Raw genomic sequence first — 27,413 nt, forward strand, 5'->3', positions numbered from 1 at the left:
TAAAATGTATAAATGAACATTTAACATCACACTTACCTTTATTGAAGAGTCCCTCTTCAAGGGGGGCTCCTTGGCGTGGTGAAGAGGCTCTTGGTCTGAGGAATTAGACCTATCGGTCTTCTTCCTCAGACCGAACCTAATTACCCCCCAATCTCCCCTCCCCTATCCCATCCTCCCCATCCTCCCCTTTTTCCTTTCCTCCTCCTCCTCCCCACTCCTCCCTTTTGCCCTTCCTCTTTTTGTCCTTTGGGATTTCTCCCACAGGCGCGCTAGTTCCTAGGTAGGGGAAAGGACACCGGGGTCCATCCCATTCCGTTGAGGTTTCTTGGCGGTGGCGTAGTTTGCCGTGGAATCTGGATTGCCTAGGGATGTCCCGATCCCTCTCCGGTATCCCGGAGTAGCTTTGGGTGTCTTTTGGGCGACGGGTGTATCTCTGGAAGCCACCTTTCGGATTCCGGGGGTGGTGGCTGAAGGAGGTATGCTTTGTGGCGGATATCCGGCCGCCCTCTCTTTTGTCCACCGAGGTAGCTCGGCAGATGTGAGGTTGCTATCCCAGATTGCTGGTTTACTGGCATGAAGGGTAGGGTATGGCACGGGTTCCATGCTGCATCTGCGCTACTAGCGGTGTCGAGTCCTCTTGGGCGCGGAGGGAGATTTCTGGCCCTTTCATTCCTCCTAGGAACTATCCCTCCCCGGTCCCCCCTTTTTTTTTTCTTTTTTTTATTTTTATTTTCTTTTCTTCTTTCTTTTTTTTTCTTAAAAACAAAAAGAAAGAAGTAACCTAACCATGGCAGCCCTAGTCCATGAACCTGGTACCCCCGGGCCCCTTCTTGATACCGCACCCCGTTCTGACCCCGCCTCGTCTTTGGACCACTCTTCAGACATTCCTCATGCCTCTGTACCTATTGCCGGTGCTGTTTCCTCACCCGCTTCAGGTACTGAGGCCTCGACTGACTCCTTCGATTTATCAGACCTTCGCTCTCCTCTGACTATGCTTCCGGCCTCTCCCTCTACGGTGCGGCAATTTTCAAATCGCCGACCCATTCCACGTCGGACCAACTCTGGTCCCACGCCTAAACGTCAACGACAATTACCTGCTGATGATACTTCTCCACCTTCACCTTCTCGTTCTTCTCAGAAACGATCGACACGTCCTTCACTACCTTTCCACGCTCAGTTTCAGACTGAACAGTGGACTAAATTCTTCACTTTACGACCAACTTCCTCTACTGCCTATCTTTCTGACCATAGTATTGGCAAGGCACTCCTACGCCATGTTGGTAAAGATATTTCTTTTCATGCTCTTAAGAGCGGTACGCGCATCATTACCGTACAGAATGCTACCCAGGCTCGTGAGCTCTCTCGTCTTTCCCATATAGATACTGTTCCTGTCACCCTTGAAAAACATCATTCCCTCAATTCTTGTAGTGGTACCGTTATTCTGCCCCATACCATAGTTCAACAAAATTTCCAGACATGTGGCACCGACATTCTAGAACAGCTGGAACTCCAAGATCTCCCAATCCTCAAGGTAGACACTTACGTTCTTCCTGCCCGTGGGCGGAGACGATACCCTAGCAATGTGGCTCGTTTAACTTTTGACAGCCGAGAACTCCCATCCTCAGTTTATATAGCAGGACATCGGTTACAAGTTCGAAAGGTGATCCCTACACCACAACAGTGTAGAAATTGCTGGCGATTTGGCCATCCAGCGAAATATTGCAGATCTATCGCCGAATGCCCAGTCTGTGGTGCCGATGACCATTCTAATACGTCTTGCAATCGATCTCCCTCTTGCCTTAACTGTCATGAGGCTCACCCTTCGTACTCTCGCCGTTGTCAGGTCTATTTAAACGAGCGGGAAATCCGTTACCTCAAAGAGACAGAAGGTCTCCCTTATGCCATGGCAGTTTCTCATCTCCGCCTCCAAGGGAGACTCCCACGTGTTTCTTATTCCCGTGTTTCAAAACGTCCCCCCACTTCTGGTATCCCGTCTTCTACACCCACCTCTGTGGTTACCTCTCCCATAATCACTCCTGTATCTAATCCTTTTGCTGTCCTCGGCTCAGACGTCCCTACCTCAACGCCTCAGTCTAATCTCGCTTCTTCGAGTTCTCTCTTACAAGCCTCAGTATCGACGAGACCTCGTACGACACCTCTTCCCAATCGTCCCTCTACTTCTCAAAAGTCAAAAAAAGGTCCGGTAACACCTCCTACCCATCTTCCACCTCCTCATTTTACCCTCCCTGTCTCTGTCCCTAGTTCTTCCCCTCTCACTGGCTCAGTTACAAGTGCAGAGGTTCACCCTCCTCCTCGTAATGTACCTTCCTCCCCTGTTCCCTCCCAAGTTTCTTCCTCTTCTGCCACCTCCCAGGTTCCTGTCTCTTCTGTCCCCTGCCACGCTTCTCCAGTTCCCTCCACCCTTTCGCCCCCCCCTACCTTGGTACAGTCCAATACAGTTCCAATCTTTACTCATCCTCCCCCTACCATTCCCAATATTGTCTCCCATACGACATCTCTGAATTCCGAAACACTTGAAGCAATCTCTGAATATATTGCAGAGACCAAACCATCAATGGACACTGATCCACCTTCCGCTCTTTCTCTCTCCTCTGCTCCATCTGCGCAACTCCTTTCTTCACAGCGCACCGTTCCTTCGCTGCTTGAACATTTTCCACTGCCTCCGCATGTGGACTTTTCTAACCCTTCTAGTCCGTAGGAACCCTTACCTGCGGATTTCAAGTATCTCTATCATTGCCAATCATGGCCTTTTTACAGTGGAATATACGCGGCCTCAGGGGTAATCGGGGTGAGCTTCAGATGTTACTCTCCCAGTTTGCCCCTGTTGGTGTTTGCTTACAAGAACCAAAATTACACTCTGCTGTTATTTCTCACATCTCAGGCTATAATTTATTGTATTCTTCAGATCCTTTTCCTGATGGGACCTTTAATGAAAGTGCCCTTCTTCTCCGCACTGATATTCCGTACCATCAGCTATTTGTTCATACTTCGCTGCATTACACAGCAGCCCGTATCCACTTACATAGGTGGTATACGCTCTGTTCTTTATATCTCTCTCCTTCTCGGGCATTATCTATTCCGGATTTTGCCTTCCTTGTTTCGTCATTACCGCCACCGATTCTGTTACTTGGTGATTTTAATGCCCACCATTTCCTCTGGGGAGGGTCTCACTGTGATTCCCGAGGAATTCAGTTAGAGGCTTTTCTTGCCACCCACCCCCTCCATGTTTTAAATACAGGTACTCACACCCATTTTGATCCTCGGACTCATACTCTCTCTTGCATCGATCTCTCAGTTTGCTCTTCCTCCACCGCATTAGACTTTACTTGGTCTGTTCTCCCGGACTTACATGACAGTGATCATTTCCCAATCATTCTTACTTCCCCTTCATATTCGCCACCTCTTCGCACCCCACGCTGGCAATTTAATCGGGCAAATTGGAACCTTTACTCACACCTGACTGTTTTTAAAGAGGTTCCTTCTTCGTCCTCCATCGATGAGCTTTTACACCTCTTCTCGTCCTCCGTTTTCACCGCAGCTTCTCATTCTATACCCCAAACTTCGGGCAGGCATTCTCAGAAATGCGTGCCTTGGTGGTCTCCTGCTTGTGCTCGTGCAGTACGTTTGAAACGCGCTGCATGGGGCAGGTACCGGTACAATAGAACCACAGAGCGACTCCTTGATTTTAAACAGAAGCGTGCGATCGCTCGCCGTGTCATCCGTGACGCTAAACGCACTTGCTGGCGAGATTATGTCTCCACCATCACCTCTGCTTCCTCTATGAGTGCAGTCTGGAAAAAAGTACGAAAACTGAGTGGTAAATATTCTCCTGACCCGGCTCCTGTTCTGCGGGTTGCCGGTGTTGATATAGCAAACCCACTAGATGTTGCCAATGAAATTGGCAATCATCTGGTCCGTATTTCTCAGGGACTCCATCTATGCCCCTCATTTCTTTCCTCAAAGTCTGCCAGAGAGTTAGCACCCTTGGACTTTTCTTCTCTCAGAGAAGAACAGTATAATGTGCCTTTTACACTTCAAGAACTGGAGGCAACACTCTCAGCTTGTCGATCATCGGCAGCTGGGCCCGACGACATTCATATTCGTATGCTACAACATTTACATCAGTCAGCCCTTGCAGTCCTATTACGCCTTTACAATCTTATTTGGTCACAAGGAGTTCTTCCACAGCTGTGGAAATCCGCCATTGTTCTCCCTTTCCGCAAACCAGGCACTACGGGACATGAAACCTCCCACTATCGTCCCATTGCTCTTACCAGTGCAGTTTGCAAAGTAATGGAACGTCTAGTAAATAGACGTTTAGTGTGGTATTTAGAGACACACAACAGTCTCTCCACTCGTCAATATGGCTTTCGTAAGGGACGTTCTACCATAGACCCCTTACTGCGCTTGGATACGTATGTTCGTAATGCCTTTGCAAATAACCACTCAGTTATTGCCATATTTTTTGACCTTGAGAAGGCATATGACACAACTTGGAGGTATAATATTTTAGCCCAAGCCCACTCCTTAGGCCTTCGAGGCAATCTACCATCCTTCCTTAAGAACTTTTTAACTGACAGGCATTTCCGTGTTCGGGTTAATAATGTGCTCTCCCCGGACTTTATCCAAGCTGAAGGTGTCCCCCAGGGATGTGTTCTGAGCACAACACTTTTTCTCCTTGCTATTAATGATTTGGCCTCTAGTCTTCCATCAAATATTTGGTCATCACTCTATGTTGATGACTTCGCTATTGCCTGTGCAGGCGCTGACTGTCACCTCCTTACAGTTTCTCTCCAGCATGCAGTCGACCGTGTTTCCAATTGGGCCACCACACATGGGTTTAAATTTTCCAGCACTAAAACCCACCAAATCACTTTCACTAGACGCTCTGTCATCTCCGATCATCCTTTGTACCTCTATGGCTCACGTATCCCTGAACGTGATACAGTCAAGTTTCTGGGCCTCCTCTTTGATCGTAGGTTATCCTGGAAACCTCACATTACCTCTCTGAAGGCAACTTGTCACAGCCGGCTGAACCTTCTTAAAACCCTTGCTCATCTTTCGTGGGGAGCTGATCGTCGAACCCTCCTTCACCTACATTCCACCCTTATTTTATCGAAACTTGATTATGGTGACCAGATCTATTCAGCGGCATCTCCTGCTACTCTCTCTAGCCTTAACCCCATTCATCACCAAGGATTACGTTTATGCCTTGGTGCTTTTCGCTCTTCCCCTGTCGAAAGCCTCTATGCAGAAGCGAACGTTCCATCCTTATCCGATCGCCGTGATGCCCATTGCCTGCGCTACTATCTACGCTCTCATGATCTCCGCAATCCTTCCATTTATAGAATGGTCACTGATATTAGTAGACATTCTTTATTTGTTCGCCGCCCCTGCTTACTCCGTCCCTTCTCTCTTCGCCTTCATTCGCTCTTGTCTTCTCTTCAACTACCACCTTTCTATGTACATGTAGCATCTCACTTTTCCCTACCCCCCTGGGAAGTTCCAGCTGTTCGAGTCTGTTCTTTCTCCCTCCCTTGCTCGAAAGCCCAACTGTCTACGGTCGCTTCCCGCTCTCTTTTTCTTGACCACTTTCACTCTCATTCTCATGCCATTGCTGTGTACACAGATGGCTCTAAGTCTTCTGACGGCGTAGGATTCGCAGCAGTGTTTCCGGACAGCATCGTACAAGGGCATTTACTATCTTCAGCTAGTATTTTTACTGCTGAATTATATGCCATCCTTACAGCGCTTATCCGTATTGCATCTATGCCTGTGTCATCATTTGTGGTTGTCTCAGACTCCCTTAGTGCTTTACAGGCTATACAAAAATTTGATACACCTCACCCCTTAGTCCTCCGTATCCAACTTTGGCTACGCCGCATCTTTACTAAGCATAAAGATATTGTTTTTTGTTGGGTCCCTGGTCATGTTGACGTACAGGGCAATGAACAGGCAGACACTGCTGCGCGGTCAGCAGTACATGACCTACCAGTTTCTTATAGAGGTATTCCATGTACGGACTATTTTGCTGTAATATCTTCCCACCTTCACACCCGTTGGCAACAACGTTGGTCTACTATGCTCGGCAACAAACTTCAGTCTATTAAACCGAGTATAGGTTACTGGCCGTCTTCTTATCACCAGTGTCGAGGTTGGGAGACTACTCTCTCCCGTCTTCGCATTGGCCATACTCGTCTTACTCATGGATATCTCATGGAGAGGCGTCTTGCTCCTCTCTGTGAGAATTGCCAAGCTCCATTATCAGTCAGCCACATTCTGTTGGACTGCCCACTTTATCAACGAGCACGCAGAATTTACCTCTGTCGTCGTCTTCGCCCCGCTGCTCTCTCTTTACCTTCCCTTCTCGCTGATGGACCCACCTTTCATCCGGACTCTCTCATTGACTTTTTGACAACGACTGACTTACTTCACAAATTCTGATACTTTCAGCCCTTTCTACTTGAATCTCTTGCTACCCTCTACCCCCGTACTATCCCCTGCCCCGCTGTTTTCTGTAATCTGCTGATCATCCCCCCTCCCTTCTGCCATCCAATTCCCTTGCTTCCTTCCCTACCCTGCAGCGCTGTATAGCCCTTGTGGCTTAGCGCTTCTTTTTGATTATAATAATAATATTGAAGAGTCTTGTTGGTGTATGGAAGATGGGGAGGAGGGGAGAAGGACTGATTATTCTTTGGAAGGGGAATCCTCTTCCATAAAGACTTCAGGTACCAAGTACTTATCCGGGGTTACTTCTCTTCTTTGTTTTTTAATGGCACTAGGACCAGCTTGAGTCACTGGACCCCTGCCGCACAAAGATTTTTTCCAGAGAGCTCTGTTTCTGGCGTCTCTAAGATTTGCCTAAAATGGGACAAGGCATTGTCACTGAACATGTTGCAGACACAACCTACAACAGCTTTGTTAGGGTGATGTTCCTCCACAAATGTTTGCACCTCACTCCACTTTGCACAAATATCTTTAATCACTGAAAATATCCTTCTCTCTTCCTCCTCCCTTGAAGCAATTTCCTTAGATGTGGTCTGTTGCTGTTCCAGATGGTCTTGCAGCTCTTCAAATGTACAGCTAAACTACAGCTAAACATATTGATAAATGGTTCATCTATTTCTAGACAGACAGAGGGCAAATTTCTAGGTCTCTGCCTTGACTGCAGTCTCAAATTTCAGACACACATACAGCAAATTTCTAAGAAAGTCTCCAAATCAGTAGGCATCCTTTCAAAGATATGGTACTATGAACCCCAATCAGCTATTCTAGCTTTGTATCACTCTCTCATTTACTCTTACCTCACCTATGGCATTTGTGCATGGGGCTCAACCAAAGCAAATCACCTTACGCCTTTAAGAACCCAACAAAAAGCTGCAGTGCAATTGATTACTAACTCCTACATTAGACAACACACTCCACCTCTTGTTCAAGAGTTTTAACTTGCTAAATATACAAAACATCCACACATATTATTGTGCCTACTACATACACAGAACACTATACTCAAATGTAAACCCTCCTCTCAAACTCTTCCTTGATAACTATAACAGAACACACAGTCATAATACAAGACAAATCACTCTTCGATATCCCTTGTGTCCATCTCTCCCTATGCAAAAATGCTATTCACGTAAAAGGTCCAAAGATCTGGAATTCATTGCCAGAACACACTAAAGGACCCCTTGTCTGTAAATCAGTTTAAGGTCCTACTAAGAAATCACCTCATCACCCAAAATTAACCAGACAAACCATACCTAATCACTACCAGTTTCTCAAAAGCTACTCATATTGTGCTGATGAATGCTCAACCACTTACTCACTACTACAAAATTAGGATGTCTAAATTTCATTGTTTTAAGCAGTACTAAATTGTAATACATCATAATGTAAATTGCTTTTAAACTGTTCCAATGTAATACCAAACATCATTATTTTAAATAGTACTAAACTGTAATACACCATATTGTAAATTGTTTTAAAATGTTCTATTGTAATACTGTAATTTTTATAAACTAATTCAAGTGTAATAAGCCTCTACTTAACTTATCAAAGCCATGTAGCATTACTTGAAAGAATATTCAATTTTCTTGTACTCACTGTAACTCATCTAATGACCATATGAACTATTATTGCCTTCCTAATCTTAAGTTAATCTTTAAGTTTGCCCGAAATGCTCTGCATACAAAGGGGCTTTTGGCATGTACACCCAACTCTTATATTCCTCTGTAAAACCGTGTATCATGTCAAAATCAACATCTTAATCTTAATCTCTTCAGTGGTCCTCCATCTCTTCCACATCCTGGCCACTCACATCCAACCCCATGGACTTCCCCAAAGCCACAATAGATTCCACAACAGGTGCAGGGTTGCAAGGTGTGTACGGGGAAGTACCCTGGCTGGTGTGTGGGGAAGTACCCTTGCTGGTGTGTGTGGGGAAGTTCCCTGGCTGGTGTGTGTGTGTGGGGAAGTACCCTGGCTGGTGTTTTCTTTCTTGAATTCTATCATGTTTCTTGCCTTCTTTATCAAAGGGCTGGCACTAGGAGCTTTCTTTTGGCCCATGGTGGTTTATCTAGCAGTGACACACAATAAACAAGAGCAAACAATAGTGGATTAAGAAATGTTTCGTATGACCTCATAGGGTAATGTTCACTCGCCGAGAAACAATGCCACACTAACTCTAAATGCTTGTTTGGGAGACTTGCAGGTACTGGGACATGTTCTGTACGACTGGCGATAACTGAAAATCACAAAATCAGAGGGTAATAACTGAAAATCACAAAATCAGAGGGTAATGAAAACAGAGGGTCCAGCCCACCACTCCGCCGTGTTTGTGAGTCAGTCTGGCTGCGTCTCTGGGTGAGTGAGCAAGACTGTGCATTCATCCAAGCATTTCGTTATAATCCATTGTTTTTTGTGGTTGTTTATTGAGTGCAACTGCAAAATAAGCCACCATGGGCCCAAAGAAAGTTCCTAGTGTCACCCCTTTGGCAAAGACAGTGAGAAACACGATAGAATTCAAGAAAGAAATTGTAGCAAAGTACGGGAGTGGTGTACGTGCCGAGGAGCTTGCCAGGATGTATGGGAAATCCAAATCAACAATCACTTCCACCCTGGCAAAGAAAGTAGAAATCAAGGAAGATAACGTTGCAAAAGGGGTAAATATGATAATGAAACAAAGATCAATAATCGAAGATGTGGAGAAGTTATTGTTGGTGTGGATCAACGATAAACAATTAGCAGGAGGATAAGTGTTGTGGAGTCAATCATTTGTGAAAAGGCAAGGCAGTTGCATATGGATCTTGTAAAGAAAATGCCTGGAACAAGTGCTGCTGTTAGTGAATTTAAGGATAGCAAAGGCTAATTTGAGAGATTTAAGAAGTGCAGTGGCATACACAGTGTTGTAAGGCATGGCAGGGCTGCAAGTTCAGACAAACGTGCAGCTGAAGAATTCATGCATGAATTCAAGGAGTACATAGAGACTGAAGGATTACTCCCCCAGCCAGTGTTCAACTGTGACGAAACAGGCCTCTTTTGGAAGAAAATGCCAAAGAGGACCTACATCATGCAGGAGGAAAAGGCACTGCCAGGACACAAGCCTATGAAGGATACACTTACGCTTTTATTCTGTGGTAACATTACTGGGGATTTCAAAGTGAAGCCTTTAATGGTGTATCACTCTGAAAATCCCAGAGTGTTCAAGAAAAACAATGTTGTCAAGAGTAAATTGTCTGTGTTGTGGAAAGCTAATAATAAGGCATGAATCACAAGGCAAATTTTCATTGACTGGGTCCATGAAGTGTTTGGGCCAAGTGACTATCCAGCACTATCCTAAACAATGCTAAAAGTCTATCAGTACTTAACTACAACATCAGGTCCTTAAGCAAACACTATGATGACCTCCTAGCACTCCTTGAATCACTAAAGACACCCTTCTCCTGCATTATTCTTACTGAGACCTGGCTTAAGCAGGACACAATAGATATCTACCCTCTACCAGGATACACAGCAATTCACAACTGCAGACCAAACCAAGTTGGGGGTGGTATTGCAATCTATTACTCTAACCAATTATCTTGTATTAGCACCACTTGCTTTAGTGATGAATATGGGGAATACATTTTTGCTAATTTTACTGTAAAAAACCTTAAGACGCCTATAACAATTGGTGCCATTTACCGGATACCTCACACAAACATCCCAAATTTCAGTGAGAAATTAAAGTCACTAATAATAAACAGACATATGAATAAGCACCACCTTCTCTTAGCTGGAGACTTCAACATCAACCTTGGCTTACTAGATGATCAGCCTGTAACTGATTTCATCAACAATATGAACAACACACTTCTCATACCAACAATAACTAAACCAACCAGGCTCACTGAGACAAGTGCAACCATAATAGACCACATATGGACCAATATACTAGCCCCCCTTAAATCAGGGAAAATCACAGATAGCACTACAGGCCACTACCCTACCTTCCTCCTGACAAACATTAGTAAACCACCACTTGAATACAACAAAGTCTCATTTAGACTCCATGACGAGGCCTCAGTAAGGAAGTTCACAGCCGACCTAGAGACTGTTGACTGGCCTACAGAATTCTCCAAGGCCAATGGTTTTGATGACTGGACAGACATTTTTCTTAACAAATTACTTAGACTATACAACAAACATTGTCCTATAAAAACAAAACAGATCACAAACAAACGGCTTGGTTGCCCATGGCTAACCAGCACCATTCTGAAATCCATTGACAAGAAACACCAATATGAAAAGCAATATAGACAAGGCTTAATACACAAAGATATTCTTAAACACTATTCATCAGCTCTCACCAAAGTAATAAAGAAAGCCAAACAACTATACTACTCCAGTAGATTCACAGACACTAGAGGAGATATAAAAAAAGACCTGGAAAACACTCTCTCAGATTCTAGGGACCCACAAACTGAGAAAAACCAAGAATATTGTCCTAACTAAACCTAATGAAACACCACTACATCCCACTGACACAGCTAACAAGATAAACGACTTCTTCTCAACCATAGGATCTAATCTCGCCAGTAAAATCCCACATACCAATGCCCATGCCGGGGACTACCTAGATGGGAATTTCCCTAATTCCTTCTATCTTGCACCAACTGAGCCCACGGAAGTCACCGAGATTATAAAGTCACTTAAAAATAACTTGGGGAATCTGTCTCATGTTCCACCATTACTGTACAAGCGAGCGGCCCATGTCCTTTCGCATGCTATTTCATTACTCTTTAACAAGTCACTAGAGACTAGCACCTTCCCAAAACTACTCAAGATGGCAAGGGTTACACCAATACATAAAGGTGGTGACCCTACAGACTTAAACAACTATAGGCCAATATCTAACTTACCATTGCTATCCAAAATCTTTGAGAAACTCGTGCACAGGAGACTGTATTCATTTATAACGGCTCAAAACATACTCAACCCCTGCCAATTTGGATTCAGGAAAAATAAAAGCACTAATGATGCAATCATAAAAATGCTAGATCTGCTTTACACAGCATTGGAAAATAAGGAATATCCACTAGGAATTTTTATTGACCTAAGAAAAGCTTTTGACACAGTAGACCACGACATCCTACTCCACAAACTTGATCATTACGGTATAAGAGGCCATGCGCTTGCTTATTTCAAATCTTACATTACTAATAGGTATCAGTATGTCACCATTAAAGACACAGCATCAGCAACACGGCCACTTGATACTGGAGTTCCGCAGGGAAGTGTCCTTGGTCCCCTGCTCTTCCTCATATACATCAATGACCTTCCAAACGTATCCCAACACCTGAAACCCATTCTCTTTGCTGACGACACGACTTATGTCATCTCTCACCCTAATCTTGCCACCCTCAACACCACTGTGAATGAGGAGCTGATCAAAATATCGACTTGGATGACAGCCAATAAACTTATGCTTAACACTGACAAAACCTACTATATTATGTTTGGTAGCAGAGCAGATGCACAAATTAACATTAAGATTGACAACACTCTAATTACCAGAAATAATGGGGGCAAATTCCTAGGCTTATACCTTGACAACAACCTGAATTTCAGCACCCATATCAAGCATATAACCAAAAAAGTATCCAAAACGGTTGGGATCCTCTCCAAGATACGATACTACATGCCGCAAAATGCCCTTCTCACACTATACCACTCACTTATTTATCCATACCTCACCTATGCTATTTGTGCTTGGGGATCAACTGCAGCAACACACCTAAAGCCAATAATAACCCAACAAAAAGGTGCAGTAAGAATAATCACTAAATCCCATCCCTGGCAAAACACCCCCCCACTCTTCATAGACCTAAACTTACTCCCTGTTCAGTACATCCACACTTACTACTGTGCAATCTACATCTACAGGACCTTAAACTCTAATATCAATCTTGACCTAAAATGCTTTCTTGATAGTTGTGACAGAACCCACAGGCATAACACCAGACACAAACAACTCTACGACACTCCCCGTGTCCGACTAAACCTTTACAAAAATTCAATGTATGTCAAAGGCCCTAAAATCTGGAATACCCTACCTGAGAACTCTAGAACTGCAGACACATTCATCACCTTCAAAACTACCATTAGAAAACATCTTATCTCCCTGATACACCCTGTCAACTAACTACACGAATACCACCTGGTGGTTCACACTTACACTCACTGACTCATTTGACCATAAACAGAAATATTAATCTCAATCTTAAAATAATGAATCCTGTGATACTCCAATACTGAAACTATGCACTGTGCCAAAACAAAAGCATTCACATTGCTAAACTCACAAACTAGTATTTAGTCACTTAGCCATAATACCAACTTACCTCATAATTTGTAATATTTTACAATTAAGAATAAAACTAAGTCTGCCCGAAATGCCTAGCCATGCTAAGCATTCTAGTGGTACACTCTGTAATCACTATTTTACTACATGTAAACCACACAATAACCAAATTTCTGTAAACTCAGCATTGTAATCCTTATAGAGAATAAACTTTGAATTGAATTTGAAAGTGTGAAAAAATACTTCAAGGAAAATAAAATTGCCACTCAAGTGCCTCCTGGTACTGGACAATGCTCCTGCTTATCCTCCAAACTTGGTAGACCAATTGTCTGTGTAGTTAAGTTTTATAAGAGTGAAGTTCTTGCCTCCTAACACCACTCCTCTCGTCCAGCCCATGGACCAGCAGGTCATTTCGAACTTCAAAAACTCTACATGAAAGCAATGTTTTAAAGATGCTTTGAAGTGACCTTGGACACTGACTTGACCCAAAGAGAGTTCTGGAGGAATCACTTCAATATCCTCCATTGCATAAGCCTTATAGGTAAGGCTTGGCAGGAAGTGATTTCCAGGACTTTGAACTCTGCTTGGAGAAAATTGTAGCCAGAATGTGTCCAAGAGAAGGATTTTGAAGGGTTTGAGGCTGAACCCGACCCTGTCGACCCTCTGCCTGTTGTGGAATCTATTGTGGCTTTGACGAAGTCCATGGGGTTGGATGTGAGTGGCCAGGATGTGGAAGAGTTGGTGGAGGACCACAGGGAAGACCTAACCACTGAAGAGCTGCAAGACCTTCAACTGGAACAGCAACAGACCACAGCTGAGGAAATTGCTTCAGAGGAGGAGGAGGAAGAGAGGGAAGAATGTGCCTTCTTCAGTGATTAAGGATATGTGTGCAAAGTGGAGTGAGTTGCAAAGTTTTGTGGAGAAATATCACCCTGACCAAGCACAAATAAGCCATATCTGCAACATGTTCAGTGACAAAACCTTGTCCCACTTCAGGCAAATCTTAAGAGATGCCAGAAACAGACCTCTCTGGACAGTTTTTTTTTTTTTTTGTGCGACAGGGGTACAGTGACTCTCAAGCTGGTCCTAGTGGCAATAAAAGACAAAGAACAGAAGTAACCGCAGAGAGGGCTTTGACACCTTAAGTCCTTATGGAGGAGGATTTCCCTTCCAAACAATACTCTCTTTCCTCTCCCCTCCTCACCTTCTTCCACATGTCAACAAGAGTCTTCAATAAAGGTATGTAATGTTCATTTATTACTAAAATTAGTGTTATATTTCTTTCTCATTGTTTTGTGTATGAAAAACTATAATTAATCTTTAAAAACGGTATTTTTTGTTAATATTTTTGGGTGTCTGGAACGAATTAATTGTATTTACATTAATTCTTGTAAGAAATATTATTTCGGTTTTCGGCCTTTTCGGATTAAGGCCGAACTTCTGGAACGGATTATGACCGATAACCGAGGGTCCACTGTAATGTAAAGAAGTTCCAACATTTTGTTTAATGAAAATATTCAGGTACTCCTCACTTAACGACTGAGTTCTTTTCCTAAGAGTGGGTTGGTATGTGAATTGGTCATTAAGCAAGAAGCCACCCCTTAATGATATTTTGAACATACTGTACTGATAATGGGTTTGTGTCACCTATCTTTAGAAATTGTTTTAACCTGTAAATGGTCCAAACACAGTGTATGTTCTTACCGCTAGTGCCCCAAACATATATAAACATTTTATTTTTCCTGCCTTCAAATATGGCAAGATTGGCCTGAGATGCCTTGTCAGCAGAGAATGGGTCATAACACTCAGTGTGCACTGTATTAAAAAAATCTGGGACCACTTATTACCTTGCTGACCTAGAAAATGTACAGAGAACCTTCACGGCACCCATAACAGAGATAAAACACCTCAATTACTGGGAGCGCTTGAAGTTCCTGAACCTGTACTCCCTGGAATGCAGGCGGGAGAGATACATGATTATATACATCTGGAAAATCCTAGAGGGACTAGTACCAAACTTGCACACGAAAATCACTCGCTACGAAAGCAAAAGACTCGGTAGACGATGCAACATCCGCCCAACAAAAGGCAGGGGTGTCACTAGCACAACACAACACAATAAGTGTCAGGGGCCTGAGACTGTTCAACTGCCTCCCAGCATACATAAGGGGGATTACCAATAGACCCCTGGCTGTCTTCAAGCAGGCATTGGACAAATTCAAATTCAAAGTTTATTCTCTATAAGGATTACAATGCTGAGTTTACAGATTTTAGTTATTGTGTGGTTTACATGTAGTAAAATACTAATTACAGAGTGTACCACTAGAACACCTAGCATGGCTAGGCATTTCGGGCAGACTTAGATTAATTCTTAACTTTAAAATATTACAAATTATGAGTTAAGTTGGTTTTATGGCTAAGTGACTAAACCCTAGTTTGTGAGTTTAGCAATGTGAATGCTTTTGTTTTGGCACAATACATAGTTTCAGTATTGGAGTATTACAGGCCAACTTATGACTAGTTAGGATTCATTATTTTAAGATTGAGATTGATATTTCTGTTTATGGTCAAATGGGTGAGTGAGTGTAAGTGTGAACCACCAGGTGGTATTCGTGTAATTAGTTGACAGGGTGTATCAGGGAGATAAGATGTTTTCTAATGGTAGTTTTGAAGGTGATGAATGTGTCTGCAGTTCTAGAGTTTTCAGGTAGGGTATTCCAGATTTTAGGGCCTTTGACATACATTGAATTTTTGTAAAGGTTTAGTCAGACATGGGGAATGTCATAGAGATGTTTGTGTCTGGTGTTATGCCTGTGGGTTCTGTCACAACTATCAAGAAAGCGTTTTAGGTCAAGGTTAATATTGGAATTTAAGGTCCTGTAGATGTAGATTGCACAGTAGTAAGTGTGGATGTACTGAACAGGGAGTAAGTTTAGATCTATGAAGAGTGGGGGGTGTGTTGCCAGGGATGGGATTTAGTGATTATTCTTACTGCAGCTTTTTGTTGGGTTATTATTGGCTTTAGGTGTGTTGCTGCAGTTGATCCCCAAGCACAAATAGCATAGGTGAGGTATGGATAAATAAGTGAGTGGTATAGTGTGAGAAGGGCATTTTGCGGCACATAGTATCCTATCTTGGAGAGGATCCCAACCGTTTTGGATACTTTTTTGGTTTTGTGTTGGATATGGGTGAAGCTCCTCGTTAACAGTGGTGTTGAGGGTGACAAGATTAGGGTGAGAGATGACATAAGTTGTGTCGTCAGCAAAGAGAATGGGGTTCAGGTGTTGGGATACCTTTGGAAGGTCATTGATGTGTATGAGGAAGAGCAAAGGACCAAGGACACTTCCCTGCGGAACTACAGTATCAAGTGGCCGTGTTGTTGATGCTGTGTCTTTAATGGTGACATACTGATACCTATTAGTAAGGTAAGATTTTAAATATGCAAGTGCATGGCCTCTTATACCATAATGGTCAAGTTTGTGGAGTAGGATGCCATGGTCCACTGTGTCAAAAGCTTTTCTTAGGTCAAGCAATAAGTCGGTACCTGACCAGCTGGGTTGTGGCTCGTACATTGGATTGCATGTAGCCAGCAGTAACAGCCTGGTTGATCAGGCTCTGATCCACCATGAGGCCTGGTCACAGACTGGGCTGCAGGGGCATTGACCCCCAGAACTCTCTCCAGGTTGTGAGAGCACCAGTTCAAATGAGCGCCAGTTAGAGCAAACAGTGGGCAAACACCTGGGATTCACTGATTTCATGTAGTATTAACTCTCCCATTTTAAGAGGAAAGTGATGTTGACCTCGAGTTTAGTGGCTTTAAGGTGGATGTGGCCATAAGTGGTCGAGGAAATATAAAAAAAAAACCTCGATAATAACCCATGTGCAACATTTGTGCAACACCCTTTCAGAATGTCTTATAACCTGTGCCTTAAGTAAAGAGAAACACTTCTGAAACATAATACTTGTTCAGCAGGCTGGCTGGCTGGCCACCTGGCTGACCAGCTGCTGGTGGCCTGGCTCTGTTTGTCTGTGTCTATCTTTTTCTGTCTCTCTGTCTCTCTCTGTCTATCTTTGTCTCTATGTCTTTGTCTATCTCTGTCTCACAGGTACACATAAATACAAATATACATAGTGTAAATTACCTAGGATAACCCAAAAAATCCAGACGAAGCACTATACTCTGCTTGAAGATATGAGTAAACATGACATGGCAGTCTTGTGGCTCTCTCCGAGTCAGAGAGCTTGACAGACATGTTTGTGTACTAGCAAAAACAAAGCGAGGGCCCAGTCAAATGTCACCTCTAATCTTTCCTTATCAGGTCTTATCACTGCATCCTCATCTTTTCTTATCAAGTCTTATCACTGCACCCTCGCATATGCTCCTCAAATGCCAGCTCTTATCTAATGATATCTCATCATATCACAGTCATAGGTGGACCGAGGGTTTTTTTTTTTTTCATGCTTCAAGGGAACTTATTATGCATTCTTATTATTATTATTATTATTATATACTTCCACATATCCAAAACATTGCTGGGACCTATAAATACTTTGTATATACAGTGGACCCCCACATAACGATTACCTCCAAATGCGACCAATTATGTAAGTGTATTTATGTAAGTGCGTTTGTACGTGTATGTTTGGGGGTCTGAAAGGAATAATCTACTTCACAATATTCCTTATGGGAATAAATTCGGTCAGTACTGGCACCTGAACATACTTATGGAGTGAAAAAATATCGTTAACTGGGGGTCCACTGTATTCCAAGACAAGAGTAAATGGCCAAGGCAGGTAATGTCCACTTGTCAGTGTGTTTGTGACAATTTAAGTACAATTTCAGTACCTAATACTAGTGACAAGAACTACTATAAATTGTAATTATCAGAACATAAAAATTATATAAAATAATATGAAAAATAGAAAAAAGGTATATCAGCAACACTTCTGCAAGCTGCACGACTGACATGCTGTTACTGTCACGTGAGCATCCAGTGCCAACTTCTCGGCCTCATATCTCTGTAAGTACTGACCCTAATTTTTCTTTTATCCTATAACACTTAGAAAAATGTGTTCTTTACTTTCATTAAAAAAAAAAAAATTTTATTTTTCAAAATATTCAGGGCACTGGGGTAGTGAACATAACGTTTGGACCGTTTATGGGTTAATGTCATCTCTGCACCATTTGTAACATTTTTAGCATATCAAAAACAGAACTAAGCATTAAAAAACAATAAAAATGTAAAATACACATACAGTATACTGGTTGGAGACTTGTTGCAAGTCCGAGAGGTCATTAAACAGGTAGGTCGTTAAGTGAAGAGTACCTTTATTGCTAGAACAGATCATAAGTCAATGTCAGGCCTGTTTGTCAAGGGTAAAAGTATGTGCATGAGGATCTGGTGTTGAGTATGCCTCTGGAGTATATAAATTTGGTGGAGTCACCTCTGGAGTATATAAATTTGGTGGAGTCCTTGGATTTCAGACATTTCATCTCTGTGGAGCTAAGTTGCAGAGTATTGGAGGATTTACATATTGCCCATAATAGCATTCTGGGTATGAAAGAGGAGCCATGAAATTAAGTTTGGTGGCCTAAAATGGACCAAAATATTACTGAAATGACTAAGAATTGTCATATTTGTTTTAAAATTTTTAAATCACCTGTGGCTCCTAGTCTTGGCCATGCACAGGAAAACCCTAATCTAATTTACACATAGATTATGTTGGTCCTGTTGACACTAATTATTTTCTTGTTATTGTGGATTCCCATACAAAAATTTTGTAATTCATGTAGCTAATTATATGACTTCTACTGTTAATACTGATGTGTTAGTAAAAAAAAAAACTGTTTCCAATAATGCAGCACATTTCGTGTTAAGAGGAAATGGAATGATATTAAGCATTTTACTCTAGTCTCTTATCACAACTTCTTTCCCATGGTCTGGCTGAGAGGGCAGTGAGAACTTTGAAACATTACAAAGATTTCAAGAGATCTTTGAATACCAGGTTATATAGGTTTTTGTATAACCTCCAGCTGAATTAATGTTTAATAGGAGGTTCTGAATTACCTTGACATCAGTCGAACTTTAATCTCATGGACATAATTCTTTCAGTGAATTTTCTCATGGTATGCTTAAGGGGAATTAACAAAAGTTTCAGGTTGGTGATGCTGTGTATGCAGAAATTTTGCAAGTTGCAAGAAATGTGTAAAGGGTATAATTCTAATTTTAGGTATTAGGAACTATAAGATTAAAGTTCAAGAGTTTGGAAACATGGTGTGGAAGAAGCATGCAGACCAAGTTTGGCAAAGGCCTGGGATAATTATTGAACCATTGTTTAATCTTTGTCATCATCATTTTCTGCACCCGAACCTAAACCTCTTTTCCAGAGGAAGTGAACCCCTTCTGGCTCAGTAGTATTAACTACTGGGGTTGAGGAAAATAATGAATTGGTAAGGAATAATTTTGAGCCAGCAAGGGATATAAGTGTGGGTGGTAGGGACAGTATAGATTTCCAAAATCCACCTCAAAGATGTTCAGGCAGGGTAGTCAAAGCCACTAGACAGGCTTGACTTGTAGAACATGAAGATTATATTTTTATAACAAGTTTGTATGGTAGCCACATTGTTTAATATAATGAAATATATGAGGGAAGGAATGCTGGGTATTGAGAAGTGAATGTAATTCTATAGCTTAGGATCAAAGAGTAACTTTGATCCTATACTATATTTAGGTATAATGTTATTTATATTTTAGAAAGGAGTTTGACATCTATTGTCCTGTTATATGGTTATGTTATTTACCAAATAAACTAAATGTGTGTTACCTCAGCCTTCTGACTCTCCTTAAAACATAATAGGGTTCCTCAGGGTAGTGTCTTTGACCCACAACAATTCCTCATCTGCATAAAATGACCTATCAGTGCCTCTCAGGAATTTAAACTAGTCCTGTTTGCAGATGACATAATATTTTTCATATGTAATCCAGATGTTGTTAGCCTCAACAAGTCAATGAGGAGGCTGTAAATATTTCTACCTGGATTTCAACCAACAACTTACAACACTGACAAGTCCTAAATTCTTCACAAGAAAAAACGTTGGATTGAAACACAAATTGCATATCAAATATCAAATTATTTGTATTTCCTCAGTTTCTTGGTAAAGCTTATAAAAAAAATTTGTGTATTTTATTCATCTGTTCCCAAACTTTTCTTTTTGCAAAAGCAATTTTTTTTTGCAGAGGCTACATGTTTATTTGGGAATAAAGCCAAAAATACCAAGTTCAACAGGGTATATGGGTTATCTAAATTTATGAAGTGGTTGTGGTGAGATGATGATTATGATGAGTCAGTGGTTGTAGTGAGGGATGGTGGTAGAGACTGGCAGATGTTTATAAGGTGGTATTAGTGATGTGGCATTGTGGCAGAGGAAGTAATGTGAACCGGAATATTTACCCACCTTAGCATTTTCTTTAACTTGATGTGTTATTCTTCTGTCCAGCTCTCTGAGAATTTGATCCACATACCTCTCCTGAAATGTATTTAAAATCAATGTTTAATATTTATTCCTGAATAAATTACACATTATAAATCACATATGCACCCATACATTTTTCAAACACCAGCAATTACCCAGTGAAGCAGGGTGGCTCAAAAACGAAGAAACACTTTCTCCACCGATATTAGTTAAAAACTGCGTATATCCCCCACCCCTTCTTCAGCGTAAGCACTGTACTTCTCCACTCCAGGACTCAAGTCTGGCTAACCGGTTTCCCTGAATCCTCATTAGCTGCCTGACCACGGTAGAGTGCGGTTGTGCTCTGCACCCCTCTGCTATTTGTAGGCGAGCTCCCTTGTCAGTTACCTGGCTGCAGCGGTGCTAAGTGGTGCTGTCACGCCTCTGTTAACAACATAGGTGCACTGTGATTGTCAAGATGGCGGTTAGTCTGAGACGCCGGATAAATACTGTAGGCATTGAGCTACTTAAAGGAACGATAAGGCCTAGTTCTGCGCAAATCTTATTGCCAAAGATCATCCGGGAGACATATGGCATACAAGATAGTGACTTGTATGGTGTAGCATTAAACGGAGGCCAAAGAATATTCGTCACCAGGTTTCAGGACGCAGGACGTAAGTCTTAGCGTCACACCAGCTGTCAGTGTAAGAATGATAGATGTTTCACAGCATTATACGTGGATCAAGTTACGCAACGTTCCCTTTGAGGCGGACGAGGCGGATATAAGGAAAGTTTTTGAGATGTATGGGACGGTGCATTATGCTCAACATGGTACGTGGGCGGCAGGTGCCTATGCTGGTTTTCCAGGGGGTTCTTTCAACCTCAAAATGACTTTGAGGCACCCAATACCGTCCTATGTGTATCTACAAGATTTCAGGATGCAGGTAATGGTAATGTACCCAGGACAACGACGTACATGCCGCCTATGTGGTGAGTATAATCACATAGCGGCAACCTGTGACAAGCGAAGACGTGTGCCTGGACCTGTGGTGGACGTCGCAGCCCCTGCTTCAAAGGTGGCAGGTGAGAAACAAACATCGGATGGAGGGCGTGGTGTTTTGTGGAGCGAGATAGTGGATCGGGCACACAGGACTGGCGGTGAGTTGGAGTCCCTCCCCCAGCTGCCTGATCAGGTATCTTCTCCTGCGGATAAGGAGCAGCAGCAATTACAGGAGAAGGTTCTTGAGATTGAGGAAGAATTGGTGGAGGTGTTGAAGACTTTGTCACTGCCAGAGGGACGTTACATCTGAGCGTGGTGTCATCGGAGAGCCCTCGCTTCCAGAAAGGAAGCGAGGGAGACATGATAATTTGGGACGTGATGGTGGTTTGGAGTCGTCCGTTGAATCATTAAACCATTCTCAGGTAGAGGTGGAGGTTCATCGAGAGGCAACATCTGACCAAGGCATGTGTAACATGACGGTCACGAGAAAGAGGGCAGCTACGTCAGATTCTGATGACGTCCTTACGCCTGCACAAAGGCCTGGGAAACAGACTGAGGTGAAGTGTGAAAGTAGTGGTGTAGGTTGTGGTAGCCATGATAGGAGGCACCCGAAGAAGGGGGGAGGGAAAGAGAGCACTCTGAAGGTGTCAAACTTAAATTCAAGCTCTGGAGTTGTAAAGAGTGATGAGAGGAAGCAGGGGTGGAAACTTTAATAGGCCTTAGGTGTATGTCTGTAAATGTTAATGGGTTATGTCGCGGTATGAAGTGAGATTGGTTTCGTAATTTCCTGAATAAATCTAGAGTGGATGTTGTGTTCCTGCAGGAGCACAATTTTAAAGAGGGTAGGGTGTTGGAGGTGGCAGGATTTCGAGTAGTTACTCTGCCATCTCCCCATCTAAAAGGTGGGGTGGGAATTTTAACAAGGGAGACGAGCCCGTTTGTTTTGCAGAGAAGCGAGGGAGGAGGGGGAGGGAGGGTGTTGCATGTGGATGGGTGGTGGATGGGTAAGCGTGTGTCTTTTGTGAGTGTGTATGCGCCTGCAGAAAATAACAAAGGTAAAGAATGATTTTGTGTGTGAGGATCTTGTGTTTTTCTTAAGTGCACTGCCAGAGGTGGCAATAGTTGGTGGGGACTGGAATAGTGTAATCAGGGTGGCTGATGGGGACCCAAAAGGGGCTGGACATATGTCTGTGGCTCTTAGGGATTTATTAAGGGATGTTAGGTTACGTGATGCCTTCCGGGGGGCGGTGTGGGAGACTGAATATACATTTGTTAGGAGTGGATATGCTGCAAGACTAGATAGAGTGTACCTTTCTCAGGGAGTGGATGTGAAATCTTTCAGTACTGTTGAGGCTACAATGTCAGATCATAGGGCAGTGGTGGTGGAGGTGGGGTGGGGGACGCTCGCAGACATATATAGAAGTTATTGGAAATTAAATATAAGTGTGTTAGGTGATGAGGAGGGGTTTTCAGTCCTATGGAGGGAGCTTAGTGTGGAAGAACAGGGAGTGGATGACATTGTGACATGGTGGGATAGTGTTGCGAAGGAAAGGATTAGAAAGTTTTATGTGAGAGAAGAAAAACGTATTAATATTTTAAAATATGGACTGGCTAACTATTTAGAGGATAGGTTAAGAGGTTGCTATGGGCGGGGGGGTGGGTGGGAATAATTTTCCTATGGATGAAATAGATGAAATAAAGGGGAGGTTGAGGGTGTTGCAAAATGAAAGGTTTCAAGCTGTAAGGGTGCACGCAGGGGTGGAAGAAGTGCTTTGGGGCGACAAGCCATCAGTTTGTGTTTTGCAGCATCAAAAGCAAAGGCAGGCGGTGACAACTATCCCATGTTTAGAGGTAACGGAGATGGTTGGGAATTATAGAGCAGGGCAGGAGATACGAACCATGAAGGGGATGTGTGCCTATGCGGAGGCTTGGTACGAGAAGTACTGGAACAGTGGGGAGGGGGTGTGACGTGGCGTTGGACAAGGTGTGTACGTATGTGAGTATGTGAAGTGTAATTTAGGAAATAGTGATAGAAAGGCTTTAGGTGGGACTATTACGGCAGAGGAAATAGAGAATGCTTTAAGGGGAATGAGGAAGGGGAAAGCGCCGGGTATTGACGGTCTCCCAGTAGAATTTTATTTACAACATTGGACGTTAATAAGGGGATTTATAGTTAGGTTATTTAATCGAATGAAGGAGAAGGGTAAGTTGGGGGATAAGCAGGTAACAGCAGTTGTAGTGTTGGTCCCAAAGGTCAAGGGGCAGCCCACCCTTCCGGAGTACCGAGCCATATCGCTGATGTGTGCAGACTATAAGGTGTTCGCAAAAATTTTAGGTAATAGGTTCAAATGTGTTGTGGGAAGGGTCGTGTCAAAATCTCAGTTTGGGTTGCCGGGAAGGTCGATGATTGAAGGATATGGGATACTGAGAAGTTTTGTGGAAGCTAAGGGTGGGGGTGGAGGGGCGGCTTTGTTGGCTCTAGATTGGCAGGGAGCATATGATAGAGTGGAAAGGGGAGCTTTGCAGGTTATACTTAGGAGACAGGGTTTTGGGGAGGAAATAGTCGAGTGGGCAAGAGTGGGCAAATGCGTTATACAAGGGGGCGAAAATGAGGATACAGATTAATGGGTGTATGGGGAGGGATATTGCAATGGGTAGAGGCCTTAGACAGGGATGCCCCATGTCCCAAATATTGTTTGCGTGTTTCCAGGACCCCTTTTATAGAATGGTTGACCGCAGCTTATGTACGCCATGTGAGGGAAGTGTGGGGGGTGGGAGGGCCTGGCTGGGTTTAATTGGATATGTTGACGACACCACTGTTCTCATTCGTGAAGGGATGTCAATGGGAGTGTTGGACGAGGTTGTGCAATTATTTGGAAGTGCCACGGGTATGCAGGTAAATAGTGCGAAGTTAAGGTGCATGGGGTTGGGTTCTTGGGTGGGGCGTGTGGGGGGGAGATGTAATGTTGTTAAAGAATGGGCAGTGTCTTTAAAGATTTGTGGTATTATTTATAAGGATGACATGGCCGGATAGGTTATTGGAAAGGATCGTGGGGCGTCTAGGTGTTCTGAGACCCCAGCACCTAACTCTTATACAGCGAGTGATAGTAGTAAACATTTTATTGTATAGTAAGATTTGGCATGTTGCAGCTGTGTTCCCAATTACAGGGACAGGATTGCGGGGATTCTAAGACAGGTGTAAAAAATTTTTGTGGGGTTCACATTGTGATTGGTTACGGAGGGAAGTTGTAATGTTACCCGTAAGTCAGGGTGGGTTGGGGTTGATGGATTTGAGATGGAGGGCTAAATGTGTGTTTATTAAATGGGAAGTGTTGCATGAGGGTGTGAACGCGGGACAGTTGGGAAGGATACACAACAGGCTGGGTAGGTGGTATCGAGGAATGGAGTTGAGGGAATGCAAAATCGTTTTGAGGGCTGTGATGTTGGTTAGGGAACTGAGAAAGGTTCGTATAAGGGTTTTGTATAGATTACTTGTAGGTAGGTGCGTTGTCCCAGTTGAGGGTTTGTTCCCCATGTATGCGTGGAGGAGTATTTGGTTTAGATTTAGTAAAATGAAGTTAAACCCTCGGGCGCGTGAGGTAATGTTTCCGTTTTCTGCATGGGATCCTTCCGTCTGGTGAGATACTACGAAACAGACAGGTTGTAGAGGGTGGGGGGTGTGGTATCTGTGGAGGGGATGAGACAGCGTTCCATGTAGTTTACTTTTGTGAAGGGCTAGAGGAGGTTAGGTGCTGGTTAAGTAGGTTGGTACAGAGGGTGGGGGCCGTGGGGTGTCGGTTTTGCGTGCTTTAAGTCTAGATGTGGGTGGGTTAGATGAGGGTGTCATAAGAGCTTTAGATTATATCATGGTAGGTTATATATATATGTCGTGGGTGATGAGGGGGAGAGGGGATAGTGAAGAGAGAAGGAAGGTTCTTGCGGTAACTTTTCTATCGTACGATGTGTCTTAACAGAGATTTGTATGGGAGGAGGTGGGATCAGGCTTTCTCAGAGGGGTATAGAATGCTAACGTTAGGGATTCTCATAAATCTGTGATTGATAATGAGTGAGTGAAGGGGTTTTCATAGGTTGGAGGGAGTCAGGGGGGTCACAGCGGGCTCGCCTCCTTGGGGGGGGGGGGAATTTGTGCATGGGGCTCAACAACAATTAACCATCTCAGACCACTAATTACCCAACAAAAGGCTGCAGTTAGAATGATAACAAATTCTCACTACAGGCAGCACACTCCACCAATATTCAATACACTAAACCTACTCACCATACAAAACATCCATACTTATTACTGCACCTATTACATACATAGAACACTTAACTCTGATATTAACCCTCCCCTCAAACATCTCCTTGCCAACCTCAACAGAACACATGACCATAACACAAGGCATAGATCACTCTTTGATGTTCCTCGTGTCCATCTCACACTATGCAAAAACTCAATGCACATAAAAGGCCCTAAAATCTGGAATTCATTACCTGTAAATATAAAAGAAACACTACCTGTTTATAAATTCAAGTCTCTTCTCAAAGATCACTTACTCACCCAAAACCAAATAAATACTGAATAACTGAACCTTATAAATTGTATATCTTAAATGTTTCTCACAATTATATCACATAAATGTTAAACCTAAAACCCAATCTAACTTTACTATTTTTTAAATACACTACCTAACAGAATTCTCCATACGACTGAATGTACAACAATGCATGCAACCATATGACCTGTATTTGTAATACTCACTTGTGCTTTATAGTAATCTGTTTACATTAATGTTTTATCACTGATTTCATCATTGCTTAGTTAATCTTAAGTTAATTTTAAGCCAGCCCGTAATGCTATGCATAGTATTAAGTGGCTTTGGCATGCTGCTCTTATCTGTATTTTTTTTGTACCTCTGTATGTGTGCTCAAATTGTAAATAAATAAATAAATAAATAAATAAATAAATAAAATGTGGGTTTGGAATGGTTTCCTGGTTTTCATTGAGACTTTATGGCAGCCAAGTGTGGATGTAGAGCTCAAGGTCTCGTTATGTTAGATGTAAGACTTTTCAGAATGTAAGTATAATATAGTAGATTTTTTTATGTATAATTTTGATGTGTATCAGTCTTGTATGACACGATTCTTGAGTAATAAGTTCTTTGCGACATGAAGTGTGTTTTAGTTTGTATTTATGTTACGTGCTGGGTTTTTGCATGATGAGATATACTTATATACTGTGTTGCTTTGTGCATACAGTGCATCTGATTAATGTGATTTTGTGAAATTGTGTGTGTGTGTGTGTGTGTGTGTGTGTGTGTGTGTGTGTGTGTGTGTGTGTGTGTGTGTGTGTGTGTATCCCTTTCTATTGTATTGAGCCTTTGTCATGGGTCAGACGTTATGTAATACTTTATATATGTATGATTCGATTCTTTTTAAAGTTTATAATTATGGTCTGTAATGCAAAGTTCTTGATGTTAAGTTGTAGTCTGTATGGTATACAGACATATCTTGACAGTTTAGTGACGTAGTCCATTTGTGTCTGAGATTATGTATATGGGTTTATTGTAACAGTATAGCGCTTCAGTTTTTGTGTTCTAAGCTGTATTCTTTTTCTGTATATTTGTATGTTGGTATATGTAAAGCTGTATTGTTAGGGATACGTGTGTAGATGTTCTAGTAAGATTATGATGTTAGGTTTTGGTTTTTTTATTAATGCGAAGGATGGGATTTAACTGATATAACTTCTCTGTATATTTTATGTTCAAGTGTATTGAGCCTTTGTCAGGGGTCATGTTATATGTACAATTTATATATATGTAAGGCTTTGCATCAATGAATGTGTATATATGTCAATTCATGACCCTGTGATATGTATTTTTTTTTAGCTATGTTCTTGCCGTAAGTTCTTGTTGTATGTTTGGCAGCAATATCTTGCGAGCATGTAGGTGCAATCCGTTTGTCAGCTAATTTGATTGAGATCCATACTGTTTCTTTATTTTTATGTTAAACTGTATTGGTTTTAAATAAAATAAAAAAAAAAATCCCTTCATAAATATTACTCTGCTAATACAACAGTATATTAAGTCATAAAAACC

At 42.5% G+C, this 27,413-nt stretch overlaps 1 protein-coding gene across 2 annotated transcripts in view; it reads right to left on the reverse strand.

Annotated features, from left to right (window-relative positions):
* LOC128697334 (uncharacterized) overlaps positions 1-27,413 on the reverse strand; it is a 122,967-nt gene that overhangs the window by 86,501 nt on the left and 9,053 nt on the right. For both annotated transcript variants that reach the window (XM_070094218.1, XM_070094217.1), the window contains exon 2: positions 20,319-20,390. In XM_070094218.1, the coding sequence (XP_069950319.1) occupies positions 20,319-20,390 (72 nt within the window). The remainder of the gene's footprint in view (positions 1-20,318; positions 20,391-27,413) is intronic.

Source organism: Cherax quadricarinatus, chromosome 44 (genome assembly GCF_038502225.1).
Source record: "Cherax quadricarinatus isolate ZL_2023a chromosome 44, ASM3850222v1, whole genome shotgun sequence".
NCBI classification, from domain to species: domain Eukaryota; kingdom Metazoa; phylum Arthropoda; class Malacostraca; order Decapoda; family Parastacidae; genus Cherax; species Cherax quadricarinatus.